Genomic DNA, 16,732 nt, shown 5'->3' with positions numbered 1-16,732 from the left:
CAGAGTGACATGTGTAGCTGCTTTCATTTCAGTAGCCTTAACGTTGCCAGAATATGAGTTTTTAAAGAATAGTCTGCTGATAATATAACGCTGATAATTCTTTTAAATAGCCATATAAGTTTAAATAGCAGTATTCTGTTTAAAGACAAAGCAGAAGGTGAATGTATAATTATCAGCAATTGTATGCATTGTATAGCATGCAACAAAACAAATCCTATTGCTGTGAACATTTCCTTGAATGGGAATTCATGGCATAGCACATTTGGTGGACTGCAAACACATCAATATGACACATCGATATGATTAAAGTAATATACAAGTTCAGAGGTGAGCAACGTGTGGTCCTCCAGATGTGGCTGAAGTGCAGCTTTTAATGGCCTCAGCCAAAATGGTCAATGTTCCAGCAACAGTTTGGCAACAAGTTAAAGGGCTCAACGTTGTCCATTCTGAATTACAATGATCTATAACAAGAGAGGTCAGCCTGGTGCCTTCCAGATGTTTTGAATGACAACTGCCAGTCCCTTGCCATTAGATATGTCTGGAGGTTGGATATGAGTTTGCTTGCCATCTGATCTTATATCGCAAAAGGAAAGCAGAAAGAATAATAATTTTAAATTTTTAGGCAAGTAACTATAATTAATAAAAACCTGTAAATGGGCTGTACCATTCTATTTTTTTTCTTCCCATGATGCTATTTAAATAATCCTCCTTCAACCATGAATAACCTAGCAATATCTGATTTGAACTATCACCAAATGAACAACATTTTAGAAGATGGGCACTCAGTGTCCTGCAAGCTGATTTCCATTTCTACTAGCTCTAGCAAATTTTACCTCAGATATTTAAGTTTAGCTTCATTTGTAACAGATACAGGAATTTTGTTTATATTGCATGTGCATTTATTGTATCTAATTCATTAGAATACGTAAAGTTAAAGACTATTTTTGGAATGCCATCTGAGATCTCTCAAGAAGCATCTTCTCAGTCCCACATTATCTCATACCAGCTGATTGTATACATTCTATGGTTATATCTTAGTACAGGAGAATACAACTTGTATTATATCTGACTACCGTGGGAGCGAGTGAAAAGATAAGCTTTCTAGCATTCAGAAGCTATCTGGTTGGTTACATTAGTTATATCAGAAAAAAAATGCAGTCTTTTAACAGAGTATTTGGATTATATGGCAAAATAGAAAGCTCAGACAGGACTTGCTTTTTCAACAAGGACAGTAACAAACATCCTGATGTTTATCAGTTTTCATCCTCATAATTTTTCACTTAGGAAACAGCTGCCTTCCTACATACAGATTTAGGCAAACTATCGATCAAGTACTGACAGATCTCTTCCTCCACTTTTTTTCCTGGGATGGTAATGTTTCCTCATCTGTTTACCTGGTGAAGGGAAATGAAAGAACTGTGGAACTTAGTACCTAGGAGAATATTGAGGTTTATTGAGGATAAAAAATTATCCAATTCTATGGCTTTGAAAAGCTGATGACTAGACTTACCCTTGTGGGATCTACTTTGCTTTTTACTAGAAAACCAACGTTAACTAACTAGGCTTGATGCAAATAGTGGCTCAAGTGGGCCGACTTGTGGTAAGAATTAAAGGGGTAGTTCTAAGTACATATTCAACTGTGACTGGTATCAAACCAAGCACCCAAGTTCTTCCATTTAAAAAAAAATAGCTTTTCTTTCATAGTACTTTTTCAGCAACCTAAATTAGGAGAAAAGGTGTTTTAGTTGCTGCTATTTTAGGCTAACTGGGATTTAGAAAACTTGGACATTACTGGCAATTGTTTATAAATCTACCAGTAGATTTAGATCTAAATCAGGCTTGAGATATTACAGTTTTATTAAAAGAGGGCAGTCCAACATTAACAAATAATATACAATCCAAGCTGAGATTTGAATTTAAAGATTTCAGATTAGCAGAGCTCTTAACCACTACTTTCTAATATGTCATCATCAGTGAGACAGTGAGTTTTCCTTTCCTTTGTGTTGGAGAAATTACTGGCAGGAAATTAAGTTAAAGAAATTAGTTTTGTTTTCTGTAGAAGGTCTGCAATGTTTCCCATCTTCCACTAGAGAAAATTCTCTAATTTCAAATCTAGCTTTCTGTCAATGTTGTAGATTGTATACTTACAAACCTTTCTACTGATTGACATTTAACAATTCCAAAGGAACTTCAGTTTTGTGACTATGGAAAGAGATGGCAGATCTATGAGCATTAATTCTTGCTAATAGTGAAGTGTTAGCCACAGAGAATTTTTAGAATTAAAATTATTCAAAAGAGGCAAATTAAATGACAAAATAGGGCTACCATAATGACCATCAACTGCATTGGAAGGGCTGGGTTCTTCATATTACACAATATGAAGAACCCAGCCTATATTGTTTTGGAAAGCACAGCTTCCTCTGCATATCCGTCTTAGTAGGTACCTATATAAACCTGTTTCAGTTCAAATGGAATGGAAAGAGCAAGTTTGGTCCAGTGGTTAAGGCTCCAGCCTAGAATCCAGGAGACTGGGAGTTCTAGTTCTGCCTAGGCATCTAAGCCGACTGGATGACTTTGGGCCAGTCACTCTCTCTCAGCCCAACTCACCTCACAGGGTGGCTGTTGTGGGGAAAACAGGAGGAAGAAGGAATATTAGGTATGTTCGCTGGCTTGAGTTATTTATAAACATAATAAAGGTAGGATAAAAAAAATCTTTAAGAAAAGCTGTTCAAGCCAACTTTGATCCAAGAAGACACTCAGTGTTAAATATAAGTGGCCCTCTTCTTTTCAATGGGACAAAAGTTCCAGAAGAGAACATTCCCAGGAATAAAGATTTAAGAAATAAATTTAACGAATAAAGTTTCAGGTACTGCAGAATTCAGATGTTTTAGAACTAGGGTTCTTTAAACTTGACATTTTTCAAAAAGGGAATTGACTACAACCTCCTTGCTTTTGGACACAATTTAGATGGCATTTACGAGCACAGTTCTACAATGGGAATAAATCCCACCAAATTTTAGATAAGGAAGTTGATATATTTTGTGTAAAGAAAGGCTTTACAAATCAGGGGAGGTTAAAAAAAATTAATCTTCTCTTGTAGGTTAGGGTTGGATGGGAAAGAATAAATGAAGCTCATTCTATACTTCTTATGCCAAAAATTCTGATCCTTGCATTGAAAACTCTGTGACTCAAAAACAGAACTGTTGGAAAGGGGATGTATGAAAACAATAGAGTTTTACGAAATAAGTTATTCAGAGAAGTACACAGTGGAGCTGTACTGCTGTCTAAGTGACATAGCTAAGAAGATAACTTCTGAAGCAAGTATTTTGATTTGGGGATAGTTCCTAAAATCCTGAAATGATTTTCTATGATCCACTGCAGTACAATTAGCAGTTACTTCCATCTGTTTATGTTCTATTTGTTATAGGAAACAGTTCATTCAAAGTAAAGATTGGAAGCCTCATACAAATAAAATATAAATCTATTAGTCACTTTGCATCTCTCCCCATTATATCTTTCTGTAGAAAAATTGAAACAATGTACAGTAACCCTTTTGGTAGACACCTTGCCTAGCATGCTTTTCTGCATTAATAGGCATCAATGATCACTGATTCACAAAGCTGCTCAATTCTTTTATGTTGTTTTGTAAAAATTGCAGTTTGCCTTGGATAGCTACAGATTCAGCCTTCTTCTAACCAGGATTTGAGATTTGACCACATCCATGGAACACCCTAATATTTGCCAGATAGCTAATTTATTATAATCTTGCTGTGGATTCAGCCTAAGGATTCAAAGTAGCTAAGATTAACTGAGCACAGAACTATTTTTGCCTACCTCCTGCCCTAAGGATATCTGAATGTATAGTACTGTCAGAGGATAACATTCAATTTCATTAGGTAAGCTCTTCATTCAAGTATGTTGACAGCTTGAAATTAATAGCTATAGCTGTGATGCAGACACCACTCCATGTTACGCTACTGGTTGTAGTGTAAAAGTTTAAAGAGCCCTCATGAGAGCCATAATAGAGGTCCAACTCAAAGACTGATTACATATTTAAAGTACAGGAAGTAGAAGCTGAGAGCAAGGCACGTAACCTCTGTGACATGCTAATTTATTAAACAAAGCTTAAAGCCTCAATACTAAAAGTTCTTAGTAGCAACAGGAATCAAGCAATCTATAACTCGGCTGCTGGATAGAACAGCAAAGCCTGAGTACCTTGGCTTTTATTGCAACAACCCCACTTGGGATATCTGAATTGCACTTAAGTTCAATGGTCCTAGCTAGCTTGTGGCCAGGTATGGAGTGTTGTTGGGAATAAATTATTCCTTTCCCTTCCCGTGACTCTACTGCAAATCCCCTAGCCCACCATCTCTGTTCTGCAAATGCATGCCCCAGGGCAGAGGCCAATAAGAAACACCTGAATAAAAGGCTGGGGTAAGAGCCAATGGGGTATGAATTTACATTTGTCCAGAAAGCAGATCAGGGACAACCAACCCATGAAAAGGAACTTAAAGGATGTTTTGGCAGAAGTTCAGACCACTGGGAAGTAACAAACTACCTCTTTAAGTCACATAAGGCCTTCTGGGATAGTTTAGAGCAGTGTTTCTCAACCTTGGCAGCTTGAAGATGTGTGGACTTCAACTCCCAGAATTCCCCAGCCAGCAAACACTGGTTTAGAGAAAACAAGTGTCTAACCATTCCAGCATATGGAAATCCGTACTAGAGAGGATAAGAGATCTGGTGCATGAAAACACCAAATAGGTTAGAGAAGAAATAGATTAAACAGAATGATGTCTGTTTGGGCACAATCCTGGTTTTTTTTTTTAGAAAACTCCGCTCAAGGAATTAAAACGTAAGAAACCTACGCTGAGTCGGGCGGCTTAAACGTGGTTTTGTGCAGCGGGGTAATGCGATTTTTTTTCTATAGAGACTACTTATAAGGACTAATACGGTCTCTGGGGGTTAATGGAAGCGGCAGAGGAGGGAAAAGACCCGTGGGGCAGAAAGGATGCTCACGTCATCAGACCCGTCTTCCAACAAGGTGAGAGGGCCTCAAAAAAAAAAGAGGTCAGCTATTTTTCTTCCCGCCGGGAGCCTCCCTTCGAATTCTGAGCAGGTCACATTGTGACGCCTGAATGGTTGCCGCGAGCGCGGCTCCCACCCGGATCAGCTCCGCGCAGGCTCGGCGCAGTCAAGGCGCTGCAAAAAATGGGGTTCCGCAAGGCCGGAGGCGCGGGGACACTCGCCTTCTTGGTGAGCTTGTTCCTGAACCTCCTGGCCGAAGAGCACGATATCGCCTTTAACGACACGTTGTCACTAGAAGCAGCTTTAGCAGAGCCCATCGTGAGGCTCGTGAACTCGGGTGAGGACTCGAGGCGGCGCAAAGGGAGAGCGCCGCTTATCCATGCGAAACCTTCCTGAGGTTGCCTGAAAAGGAAGGGAGGAGCCCAAAAAAGGCGGGCTGCCGAGGAACCCGCTTGCATCTTATCTTAGGAGGGGGGCGGCTGGACCCTAAGCAACACAGAACGCCTGAAAAAAAAATCTGTGTATAATTATCTGTTCCTGTTGTGTTAATGTTCTCATAATATGCTTAATTGTTTAAATTTACATGGCTGTATGGGATAAATGCAATGCTGGGTTTTTAAAATTAAAACATCACATGTTAAGATGTACATTCTATTTCTTAAAAGCAGTTTGATATTTAAAGAGTCAGGTAATAATTTGAAATTTAAACAATTAAAGAATATCCATGCTAGATATGCTTGGGTAAATAAATTGAGTTAGAGTCCGCTTTCTTTCACATTATTTGGTGGATGGAGGAAATGCACTAGAGAATTTAGGAAATACGTTTTCCTCTAATTAAATAACTACATCTTATCAGCTTGCGGTAACTCATCCTTTTGCAGGTGAAAATTTGACAGAACCTAAAGAAGTAGAATTTGGAGAATGCACGGTTACATGTGGTAAGTAAAAAAGCAAATGGCTAAGGCAATAATATAGTTTGGTGATACATATAGTTGCATGTGTGTATAAACAACATGCTAACAATAGTTTTTCATTGTTTTAAGTTGTATCTTCTTACTTACCTCATAGTGATTTTCAATTATCGTTAACTATAATTAACAAAAACAATCCAGCTGATTGTCATTACAAATTTAGGTCAGATCTGTTGTTAATTTCACAGCCTTTAAGCTCCTTTTAAAAAGCCAGTTCCTTTCCTTTATTGGCTATGAGCTGCTTTCTCCAAAGTAACAATTTCCCTCTATTTGTGAACATCTGTGAGATGTTCGGAAGCTGAAAGACCTTCTGATGCATCATCTCACAGATGTCTTCCCACTTACAATATTGCCAGCTCTTATTAGCACAAATCACTTCTCTGCTGTAGCCTATTCAGCACTCCATACAATTTATTAGTTGTGCTAAGGGTAGTTCAGGCCTCAGAAGGGAGCGGAGGGTGTTTAGAATTAGAGCACCCATTGTCTAGTAATAGATGAAGAGAGAGCAGAGAATAGCAAATAAGATAGGTGTTTGCATTTCTTCCAATGAGTTCATTTCTCAGGTTGTTGATAAAGAAAAAAAATTGTGGCTTGTTTAGAAAATGTTGGACTTCTGCAGTGAAACAGGAAATATTGTCCCTTCCTCTATCCATGCAGCATTTATTGTTGGTAAATGCTACTAATATTTAAATCACACACACACACTAAAATCATACCTGCAACCCAGTTTGTATTCATTTCATAGTCAAATGATCTCTATTCTTTCTATATCCAAGTATTTCCACAGTTATTTCTTATCTGATCCATACATTATCCCAATTCTTTTCATTATACAATGTTTTAAAGTTTTCAGCAACTATAATAAAAGGATTACCATCAGTAATTCTATCTGTAATTCATCCTCTATCATGTAGCATCTCCCTACCCCCCCAGCTCAACCAATAATCTTTATCTGGGTCATGTTTTATTTAGGAAAGAATTGATTTTTTTATGCTCCTAGCTTTATATTGCCTTAATCTGCTACTATATACATTTTTAATGGCTTTTGCATTTTATTTTATTTTTATTACCTCCATTTTTCCTAATTGGAAATATTAAATTTATGAAATTGTAATTCCCAGATATTAAACTCTAAGTTAAGGACTGATATCTGGTTGAATTTTTTTTCTTCAAAACTCCTTTTACTGCCTATATTCATACTTTCCAAGATTCAGCTTAATATTTATTTATTTATTTATCAAATTTATCACCGCCCATCTCCCAAAAGGGACTGAGCGGCTTACAATAAAACATAAATAAAAATATAAAACAATTTTCATTGCTGTATAATATAGTTCGTGATTAATTTTCTACTTTCTTTTGGTTTATCCAACATAGCCCTTTAAACAACAAAGAGAATATATTTTAATTGTTTTAATTCTTTAGTTAAAGGTTGACTTACATTTAAATGATTTTCTGGCCTTTGGTCTGTTTTAATCCTTTTGGCTATGCTAATTGCTGTCTTTTCAGTTTAATTTCTTACCTTAATTAAATTTATATATGCATTCTTAGTTTTCTTCTGTAGGATTGGTAAAACTGTCAAATAGTTTTGCAGAGTGTGGGATATTGCTCTTTGACATATTCAGGTTTATTCTTATCCATGGAAACTTATTGGGTGATGGAGCCCATCCTTCTTCACAGGTGGGATGGTGGCTGTGGTGGGGATAAAATGAAGGGAGATTCTTCAGGAAGCTATCTTGAGCTGTTAGAGCAATGAGTTCTTAAACTGGGGCTGATTACCCAAAGGGGGTAACTTGGAGATATCCTGGGGTTAAAAAAGCAATTTGTACCTGCTTCTTTGTGACTCAAGGATCCAGTTTGGGAGTGTGGCTGCCAAGTCATTTGTGTAAAACAACAGATTTTGGGTTTTTTATGAGGGTAATGATAATCGAGAGTGGGGAAATGGGTAATTGGGTGAAACAGTTTAAGAACCACTGTGTTAGAGGGAAGGCAGGATATAAATCTAGCAAATAAAATCATACTGCATTTCTCAAAATAGTTTAATTCCATGAATATAGAAATAAAAATATTCAGTGCCTAGAGAATAAAAGCAGAAAAAGTAGCCAACATCAAGATTTATATGCATAAAGGAGCTTGAGATCTTCTGAAATAAGTCTTTACAGATGTTTAAATTTTACTCACTTAGTGGTTTATATTTGTTTCCTTTATCTATGGTAACGCTTCATGACAGAAATTCTGGTAAAAGAATTACCCATCTAGAAATCTTCCTCTCTCTCAATCCACCCTGCCACACAGACTTGTTTTAAGGAAAAATGATGGGAGACCGTATATGCTGTGTGGAGCTTCCAGTGAAAAGACATGATAAAAATGTCATAAGTAAGATTATTTCAGGCATGCACTCATATCTTGGTCATGCAAGAAACTTTTTTTTTGTGTGCCTTCAAGTCACTGTTGACTCCTGGCAACTGCCTGGATAAGTCTGTGCAGTTTTCTTGGCAGGGTTTTTCAGAAGTGGTTTGCCATTGCCTCCTTCCTAGAGCCCAGAGAGAGTGACTGGCCCAAGGTCACCCAGTTGGCTTTGTGCTTAAGGCGGGACTAGAACTCACGGTTTCTAACCCAGTGCCTTAATCACTACACCAAATTGGCTCTCAGGAGACTCTATAGTCAAATTAATATGTAGCATCTTTGTATACAGTTCTGTATGCCAGGACTACCAGGTGGGTAACCTGGTATGGTTTTTTCCTTTCTGTTTCTTCCCTGTTGGAAAAGACCCTTGTCTCTTCCTAGAAGGGGTCCTTCTTCTGTGGAAGAGCTTTCCCTTTTCTTTTCAAGTTGCTACCTATTTCCAGAAGTTCTTGCTATTTCATTTTCATCCACTTAGGAACAATTTCTTTTGTCTCCTCTTGTTGATCTTCAGGAATCAGTTATGAAATACCTAGGTATGATTCAAAGGGTTCTGTTTAAAATCTACATACTCATTTGATTGCATTTTCTTCAGCTGGCTTCTGAATGCTGCTATTTGCACTCAGAAATCATCCAGTCCCTTGGCTGGTTTCCACAATGCTTGTATTTATTGTGAAAAGATAGATATGTTGTGTGGAGTGGGATTATAAACCCAGTAGCAAATCCTTTTCTTGTTTTTTCTGAGCTAGGTGAGTGAAAATTATGGTGGGTTTTTGGTCAGGATCCATGCATGTTCTGATGCAGTGGGGAGGAGAACAGAGGATAGGGCAGCAACATGGATAATAATTTATTGTATAGTTAGTAAGCACCCCGACAGGCTGATTACTGAAGTATATGGAATTTAGCAGTATTAATGTCAGAATAACCTTGAAAGTTACAGACTTGAATTATAATTTGGATGATAATAACATAAGAGCTAGGATTGGATGTCAGAATGAGCTGGTTGTCTAGAAAGGCCTTAGGAAGAGCTTGCCATAAGGAGGACACCATTATCTCTCCCACCTCCCATACATACTTTCCCAGGACTAGAATAATTCTTCGTTATCTTTCTGGTAATGCTGCTGCTTTTCCCACCTCTCTACTATCTTTGTCATCATAAGTTTTTGTTATCCTCTTTGTGTATTAAAAATATTCCACAGACCTGCAAAGCAAGAAAAATATTTTCAATAAAAGTATCAATTCCTAGCCATTTACATTTCTAGTTTTTGTATTTTTGAGTTGAGCCATATTCATCCATGTTGTAGAATCCTCATTTTGTGACAGTTCCAGTAAATGTTGCTGCTTCCCTCTGTCACTTGAAATAATGTTTTGTGACTTACATGTAGTCCAAGAACTATCATAATATCTATCAGGTTGTGCTCAGTAGATTTAAAAATGCAAAATAATTTATCCCAAGTTATTTTTGGTATGTCTAGGATATAATTCAGTATTCCAGTAAATTTTATTCTCTTTATCTGTAGGTCAACAAAATATTTCTTTAAAAAAAATTGCGCTCTATTGTTCAATAAACAAATGTCTCTATAACGGATGATAATCTATTTGATAATTTACTGCAACTAAATATAATATTCTCCCTTGCATTAAATGTCATTTTAGTGGGCAGGGAATGCAGTGTTTGGCATAAAAGAGACAGAGAGGAGCAAAAAAGCAAAGTTACATAGCATTAGTGTTTGATATCTTTACATTTTTAAAAATAACACATTGCTAAGTGAAATATTGACAATTTAGATTTGGGACTCTTTATCTGATTTGAATTGCATATATGAATATCTGTTTTCTGTTGGCTGGAACCCTCTGCATATTCACTAGGAAGAATGTGCTCTTGAATTCTTTGAGACTTATTCCTGAGTAAAGAAGATAGGTAAAAATAATCTAAAATGGTATAATAGGCAGTAGTGACTTGTGCATCAGATCCAGCGATGGCTGTAGGGCAACTCATTCCTTTGGACTGCTGGACTTTGTATAGCATGTTCTTGACCACACTTCAAAAGTAGGCTTAGTTTTGGGGGAGAGGTTGGGGTTTTTAAGAGGAAAAATTGGTTTGTTAAAATTCTGTGAGATTTAAGGCACCACTTTGCCTCTTGACCCTCTCTTCCCACACCAAGTTTGGTCTTGTTTTGCTCAGGTTTTGGAAGTTATTGTGATGATGGACAGAGTCCCAATCTTCTTTATATAAATTATTTCCAGGATTCCATTGAGGCAGATAAAATAAAAATAGCTGTTGCTCTGATTACCAAAACTGTATTTTGTCAGATCAATAGGGAACATTTTGATATTCAGACTGTTCCATTGGCCAGCTAGATGTGCCGAGTGCTCTTGATTGTCTAGGAGTGGTCCTCTTTACCTCTCAAATTAAGGCTTCCCCCGTTGACTTTGCTTGTTGGAAGCTGGCTGGGAAGGTTGCAAATGGCAATCATGTGACCCCAGGATGCTGCAACCATTGTAAATATATGCTGGTTGCCAAGCGCCTGAGTTTTGATCACATGACCTCAGGGATGCTGCAATGGTCGTAAGTGCGCAGACTGGTCATAAGTCACTGTTGTAACTTCAAATGGTCACAGAATGAATGGTTGTAAGTCAAGGACTATCTGTATTGCCACTCTAAAATACAGAAGATAAAATTTATTTCAATGACTTAGACATTAATTTAAAAAAAACTCTCTAAAACATCACCTGTTGAAAGGAAAATTTTGAATCAAATGCTTCTAATAGAAATTCATGCTGTGCCTGAGCACACCATATCTTATTGTGTGATCTTGCTGTGAATGCATTGATTTTTTGGGGGGTGGGGGGTTAAAAATATAGAATGTATAGATGTACCTGCTACCAGTGAATAATTTACAAATAACATTTATCTTACAAGGGTTGCTTAGAGGTTGAAATGAAACACCCTTAACTTGCATCTCCTTCCTGGAACTCATAGATCCCATAAAGTGTTCACTATTCTGATTCTCCACTGGTATCAATAAGCATTAAGGATGCTCAGTACCTGTTTGGAATGAGCTCATCAGAGCAAAAATGCTTCAGGCACCAGATGGTGGATGCTTTGAAAGGCCAGGTTCATGAAGGCTGCAAGCTAACATTGATATTTTAATTTTAATTAACTTGTTTGTTTCAGCAGTGTAAAAAATGAAAGTGCATATCAAATTTAACTAAAAAGAGAACATTTTTGCATTGTGAGATGATGGGGCACTATTTAGGAGATCCTCCTAAGCAACATTTTACTTACAAAAAAATTGTTTTTCTGAAGGTGTTTAGATTTTTCTGCAGCTTTTATTTTAAAAGATGGAATATCCAAAGAGGGGAAATTAAAATATGGGTTAGGGATATATAGATACATGTAACACACATGTACACACACTCTTTTTAAAAATTTTGATCAAAGGTATTGGCATTCGAGAAGTTATATTAACCAATGGATGTCCTGGAGGTGAAACAAAGTGTATTGTTCGTGTTGAAGAATGTAGAGGACCGGCAGATTGTGGATGTAAGTCATAATGTAATGGTAAATTCTAGTTAGCCTATAAGAATTTCATGGCTCCCTTCCATAATAGCATGCGTTCATTATGAGGTGGGTTATTTATTTACTCAAACTTATAGGTCACATCAGTCACAGTCACAACTCTAGGCAGCTTACAACATAGAATAGTTAAGACTCAAACAGCATTCCAAAAAGGAAAAAAAAAGTAATATCAAATGATAATAAAATTACTGAATGTCCACAATGGTGAGAATAACATAACGACATAACGAGTTAACAAAAATAAGACAGAATGCACATCAGGAAGCCAGATCACAAGCCACCCTCCTCCAGAACCTGCTGAAAAAAGCTACGTCTCCAACAGGATTAAATTTGTATCAACTTAAGGGGAATGCTGTTCCAGAGAAGAGGTGCAGCCTCAGAAAAGCCCTTTCTCTGAGGTCCCACAACATGACAGGATCTGGGGTGAACCAAATCTGCCAGGTCCTACTGGATGGAAAGAAACAACCAGCGTGAGATCCTAGAAGAGCTCTGTAGATGACGAACAGCAACTTAAATTGCATCTGGATGTGGTCCTCTGATGTCTTAGGTTGGAGATACTTTGAAACAATTTTAAGAATAAGTTCAGCTGCATGCTATTTATAATTATTCTAATTTTAGTTATAATTTCCAGAGCTTTAGGTGGCTGTAATAAAAAAGGAGAGGACAACTTCAGATTGAGCTTAGTTCCTGGTGATTACATAGATGTGTCCATGCAATTTTCTTGTCAGTAGTATGGAAGTGGTTCACCATAGAATGCTTTTTTCAGTTGTCTACAGCACTGGTGGTCTCATATCCAAGTACTAACCAAGCTCAACCCTGCTTAGTTTCTAAAACTCATTAATATGGTACATGGTATAATATTTAACTTTATACTGGCATAAAGTGATTATTAAAGCTGTTTTCTTGTAGGGGGCAAGCCTATTTCTGAAAGTCTTGTTAGCGTGAAGATACCTTGTATATTTGTACCTCCAGAAAATCGGTTTCAATACATTTGGAAAATGTTGATTCCAGACCAAGTAAGTAGTTTTGTTTCATACTACATGTTTGTGTCTTGTGAATTTAGTACATGATTTTGCAAATGATTTCCTATTTCCTACATGCTATATGGTTGTCTTAATTTAACAATTCCATTAGGTAGATCTAGAATTAAGGCTTCTTTTACCTTAAACAGTCCAGTCTAAATCAGAGAAAAGATACAACCTGAATGGCAAAATTCAAAGTTAATATGAAGATATATTCAAAAGTCATTTTAAAAACCATGGTTTCATTCTTTATTGCCTTCTGATCTAAATAAGACACTATCTCTACTCCTTGTACCATCCATTATATTTCCCTGAGGAAATAAACCTTTTTATTTGCAACAAATCTCTCTCTAAATCCATCTCCAAGCTCAACCACATTTTTTCCTCCATGTCAAGGCCAGAAAAATTCTGCTTTTTTAAAATATTTTATTTAGGATTAAGCTGTTCAAAACAGAGACATAAGCAGAATATGGAAAGAAACTTAATGATAGACTATGAAGTAGTCATTGCTGTTAGCTAGATTTTTATAGTAATTTGTCCCCTCATCTCTACTTTTCTTTATTTAATTAAATAATAACTAAGTTTGACGTTAAATCTTTCCTTTAAACTTATTTGTCTGGAATATACGGTGTAAAAGAGAATCAGTAAGAGTTATAAGATTATAGTTAATCCTACACTTTATAGTTATTAACACCCTCTAAGCCTTCTAGAAGATTATTAAAACCTGGGTTTCTCTTCAAATGTTAAGGCCAGAATGTGAGGGGAGCCCAATACATGTGCATTTGTTTTTATGGGATTGTTATGTAGTACCCCAGTTATCTTTTCTTGCACTGGATTATTTTAATTCGTTATGAGGGGTTTTTTAAATACTTTTGTATGAATTGTTTGCTGCCCAAATTTATGTATTTAAGATAAATAACACATGAGTGAGGGATTTTTGACTCTCCAGATGCTGCCAAACAATTCCCTGCAGCCTCTGCCATTGTGGTATATTGTGATGAGTGCTCAGTGTTGTAGTTCAGCAACTTTTATAAGAGCATAGGATCCTCTCTTGTGATTAAAAAGAAAATGTGGCTGGAGACTTCAAAACATTCTCATTTTGGATACTGTGAGGGACCACTGGGTGAAAAGCTCCAAAGTTGTCACAAGATTTTGATATAGTGAATTCCTAATTATGAAATAAACAAATCTTGTCTTTTTATCACCTTTGAATTGATAGCAATCACTCATTATTCCTAATGATTCAGCTATTTTGGAAGTACACAGAGATAGTCACCCCGTTGCATTTGAGTGTGATACAATAGAAAATGATGAATTGATTGCATCTGTAAAATATACGGTGTACACCACAGCTGGTAAGTTCATGAAATTCGTAACTGTTTAGTCAGATAGTGCTTCTCTTAAATGAATCTTTATGAGAAGAAACATGCATTTGTTAATTAATCAATTTATTTTTAATTAAATGTATAAGTTGCCCAATCTTTTACGACTCAGGGCAGCATATAATATAGAAGATTTAAAATAACAATCCCATAATACAATAATACAAAAGTAATGTCTGGAGAAAACAACCACTATCTCAGATCAGATAACCCACAAAGGGCTCCCCATTGATTTTAGACAAAGGCTTGGGAAAAGAGCCAAGTCTTAAGGGATTGTCTAAAAAATAGATCAGGGCAGGGTCCATGCAGATCTGTGGGGACACCCACTTCCTGGTTCCTTTCAGGTGGCATTGCTTAATTGATGGGATTAGGAACATTCGAAATCTGCTAGATCATATAGAGCATTTTTATATATGAGAGACTAGATACCTGAAATTCCATCAAAATAGGAATTTCTGGACTGGGTGGCACAAAAGGGTTTTCTCTTTTTTTGCTGCCATCTAGTGGTCATCTGGAGTTCTGCAGTCCAGATATGGTAGTCATTAAATTAATGGAAAAATGCTTAACACCAGAGCTTGATTGGTTATTCCCATTTAAAACAATATTTGTATGGCAGCAGTGCACGTTCTGCAATATATTTATGCTAAATTTAAGAAATCCCCATTTTTAATTTGTTACTGTACAGCATTTAATCTAGGTTGTATCTGTAGCATTTCAAAAGTCAAGATCAGGCAGTTTAACAGAAGCAGTTGGTGTCAGCTTGTTGAGTTCTCCCCAGGCCCTTTATAATGATCTTTTAGTGCTACAGAGGAGAATTTTACTGATGTGCTATCTGCAGCTGTCATCTTGAATTTTGCACCCACAGTAGTTAATAATTCCAAGGCTTCAAAAGAAACCTCCAATCAACATGAAAAAGATGTCCCCCTTCGTATGAAATAATGCTGTTCTCTTTTTTATTGTAGTTAAGACTTATTTATGTTGCTAGGCTAGGTAGTTTTCTCAGGAAAGCCTTTGAAAAACTCATGTGAAAAAAAAATAACATGGAAAGCATTTATATTATGTCTTTTTGTAAAGAAGACATGTGCATGCAGACCAGAATGAGAACACATCTAGAAGTAGGATAGTGAGTATAAAAGAATGCCTTTAATTATTGTGTAGAAGAGGACATTTTATTACTGTAATCTCCTACACCTCTATTAAAGCCTGAGAGTTTGATCTTGCTTTGCATTTATCCATCCGACTCATAACTGAAATTTGTAAAGCAAGAAACAACCTTGATAATTTGTAAAGTAGGAATATTAATGATTACTGATTACAGTTATCTGTAGATTAAAGCACCTCATTTGTAAAATTGATTCCCACCTGCACAGTATATACAGTACATACACACTCAGCCTATTCTTATGTAAACCACTCATATGTACTCACATGCACATAGACACACTTATGAAGGGAAAGACTGCAGAAATACGATTTCAGCAATCATAAACCTATACACACTTCTGTGGCAAGTCCCACTGAGTTCGTTGACTTTTCCAAGTGAGTATATACAGACTGCTGTTATGCTGGGGATGGATTTGTTTAGCCAAGGTTATTCCATGTAAGATGGAATAAAAAATAGGGAAGTGATCTTTCTTTGAAACTACAAAACGTTTCATGCACAAACCATTGTGAATGTTTTGGCTGGTCCGTGTCTGGACTGAAACGCATATGCTTTGTCCAGGAACAGATCTAAAACACGTATGTTTGGTCTCTGCAAACGTGTGTCCCAGGTAGAGGTATTGTAGGTGAGAAACAGTTATGAAAAGGCAGAGCCAGCAGTGAAACCAATGGCAGGTAAGGGAAAAGAAGACACTGGAGGATTGGACGGAGGAGGCGCAGATGGGCCGGTTGGGTGTGACATATCTGAATTCAAGTGCAGTAGTTAAGGGAAGGTATTGGAAAGGTTCTGGGTTTTGGTTTGGCTGAACAGCGGCCTGTGCAAAATGGTTCACTCAAATGTCTGAGCCAGAATGTGATTTTTCATGCACAAAACAAAAACATGTTTTCCATTTCGTTTCATGGTTGAAACAAGGAAATGAACCAGTAGATGCCTTTGTGCTGAGCTGCAAGTACAAGGTCAGCTGTGTATACTTTTGGTAAATCCCACTGAGTTCAGTCACTCTTATTTTCAGGAAATTAGGACTTCTAACCCTGTTCAGTCTGTGTATTAGCATCACGGTCTTCTCATTCCCCTACAAGATGAGTTTCTACCATGAAAGCCCCTCTGTTGACAAGACACCATCGGCCGAGGATCATAAATTATGGACAGGGTTTTCATGAATAAGGGAGGTGCCCCATTGCAAA

General features: G+C 36.9%; 1 protein-coding gene across 1 annotated transcript in view; it reads left to right on the top strand.

The window, feature by feature from the left end:
* Positions 1-5,208: 5,208 nt before the first annotated feature.
* The window catches only part of SPACA1 (sperm acrosome associated 1), a 28,246-nt gene continuing 16,722 nt past the window's right edge, over positions 5,209-16,732 (top strand). The window contains exons 1-5 of the mRNA XM_063297311.1: positions 5,209-5,362; positions 5,907-5,963; positions 11,845-11,946; positions 12,892-12,998; positions 14,224-14,359. Coding sequence (XP_063153381.1) covers positions 5,209-5,362; positions 5,907-5,963; positions 11,845-11,946; positions 12,892-12,998; positions 14,224-14,359 — 556 coding nt within the window. The remainder of the gene's footprint in view (positions 5,363-5,906; positions 5,964-11,844; positions 11,947-12,891; positions 12,999-14,223; positions 14,360-16,732) is intronic.

Source organism: Candoia aspera, chromosome 1 (assembly GCF_035149785.1).
Source record: "Candoia aspera isolate rCanAsp1 chromosome 1, rCanAsp1.hap2, whole genome shotgun sequence".
Taxonomy (NCBI): Eukaryota; Metazoa; Chordata; class Lepidosauria; order Squamata; family Boidae; genus Candoia; species Candoia aspera.
The sequence above is the reverse complement of the archived record's forward strand: the minus strand, read 5'-3'. Positions and strand labels throughout refer to the sequence as shown.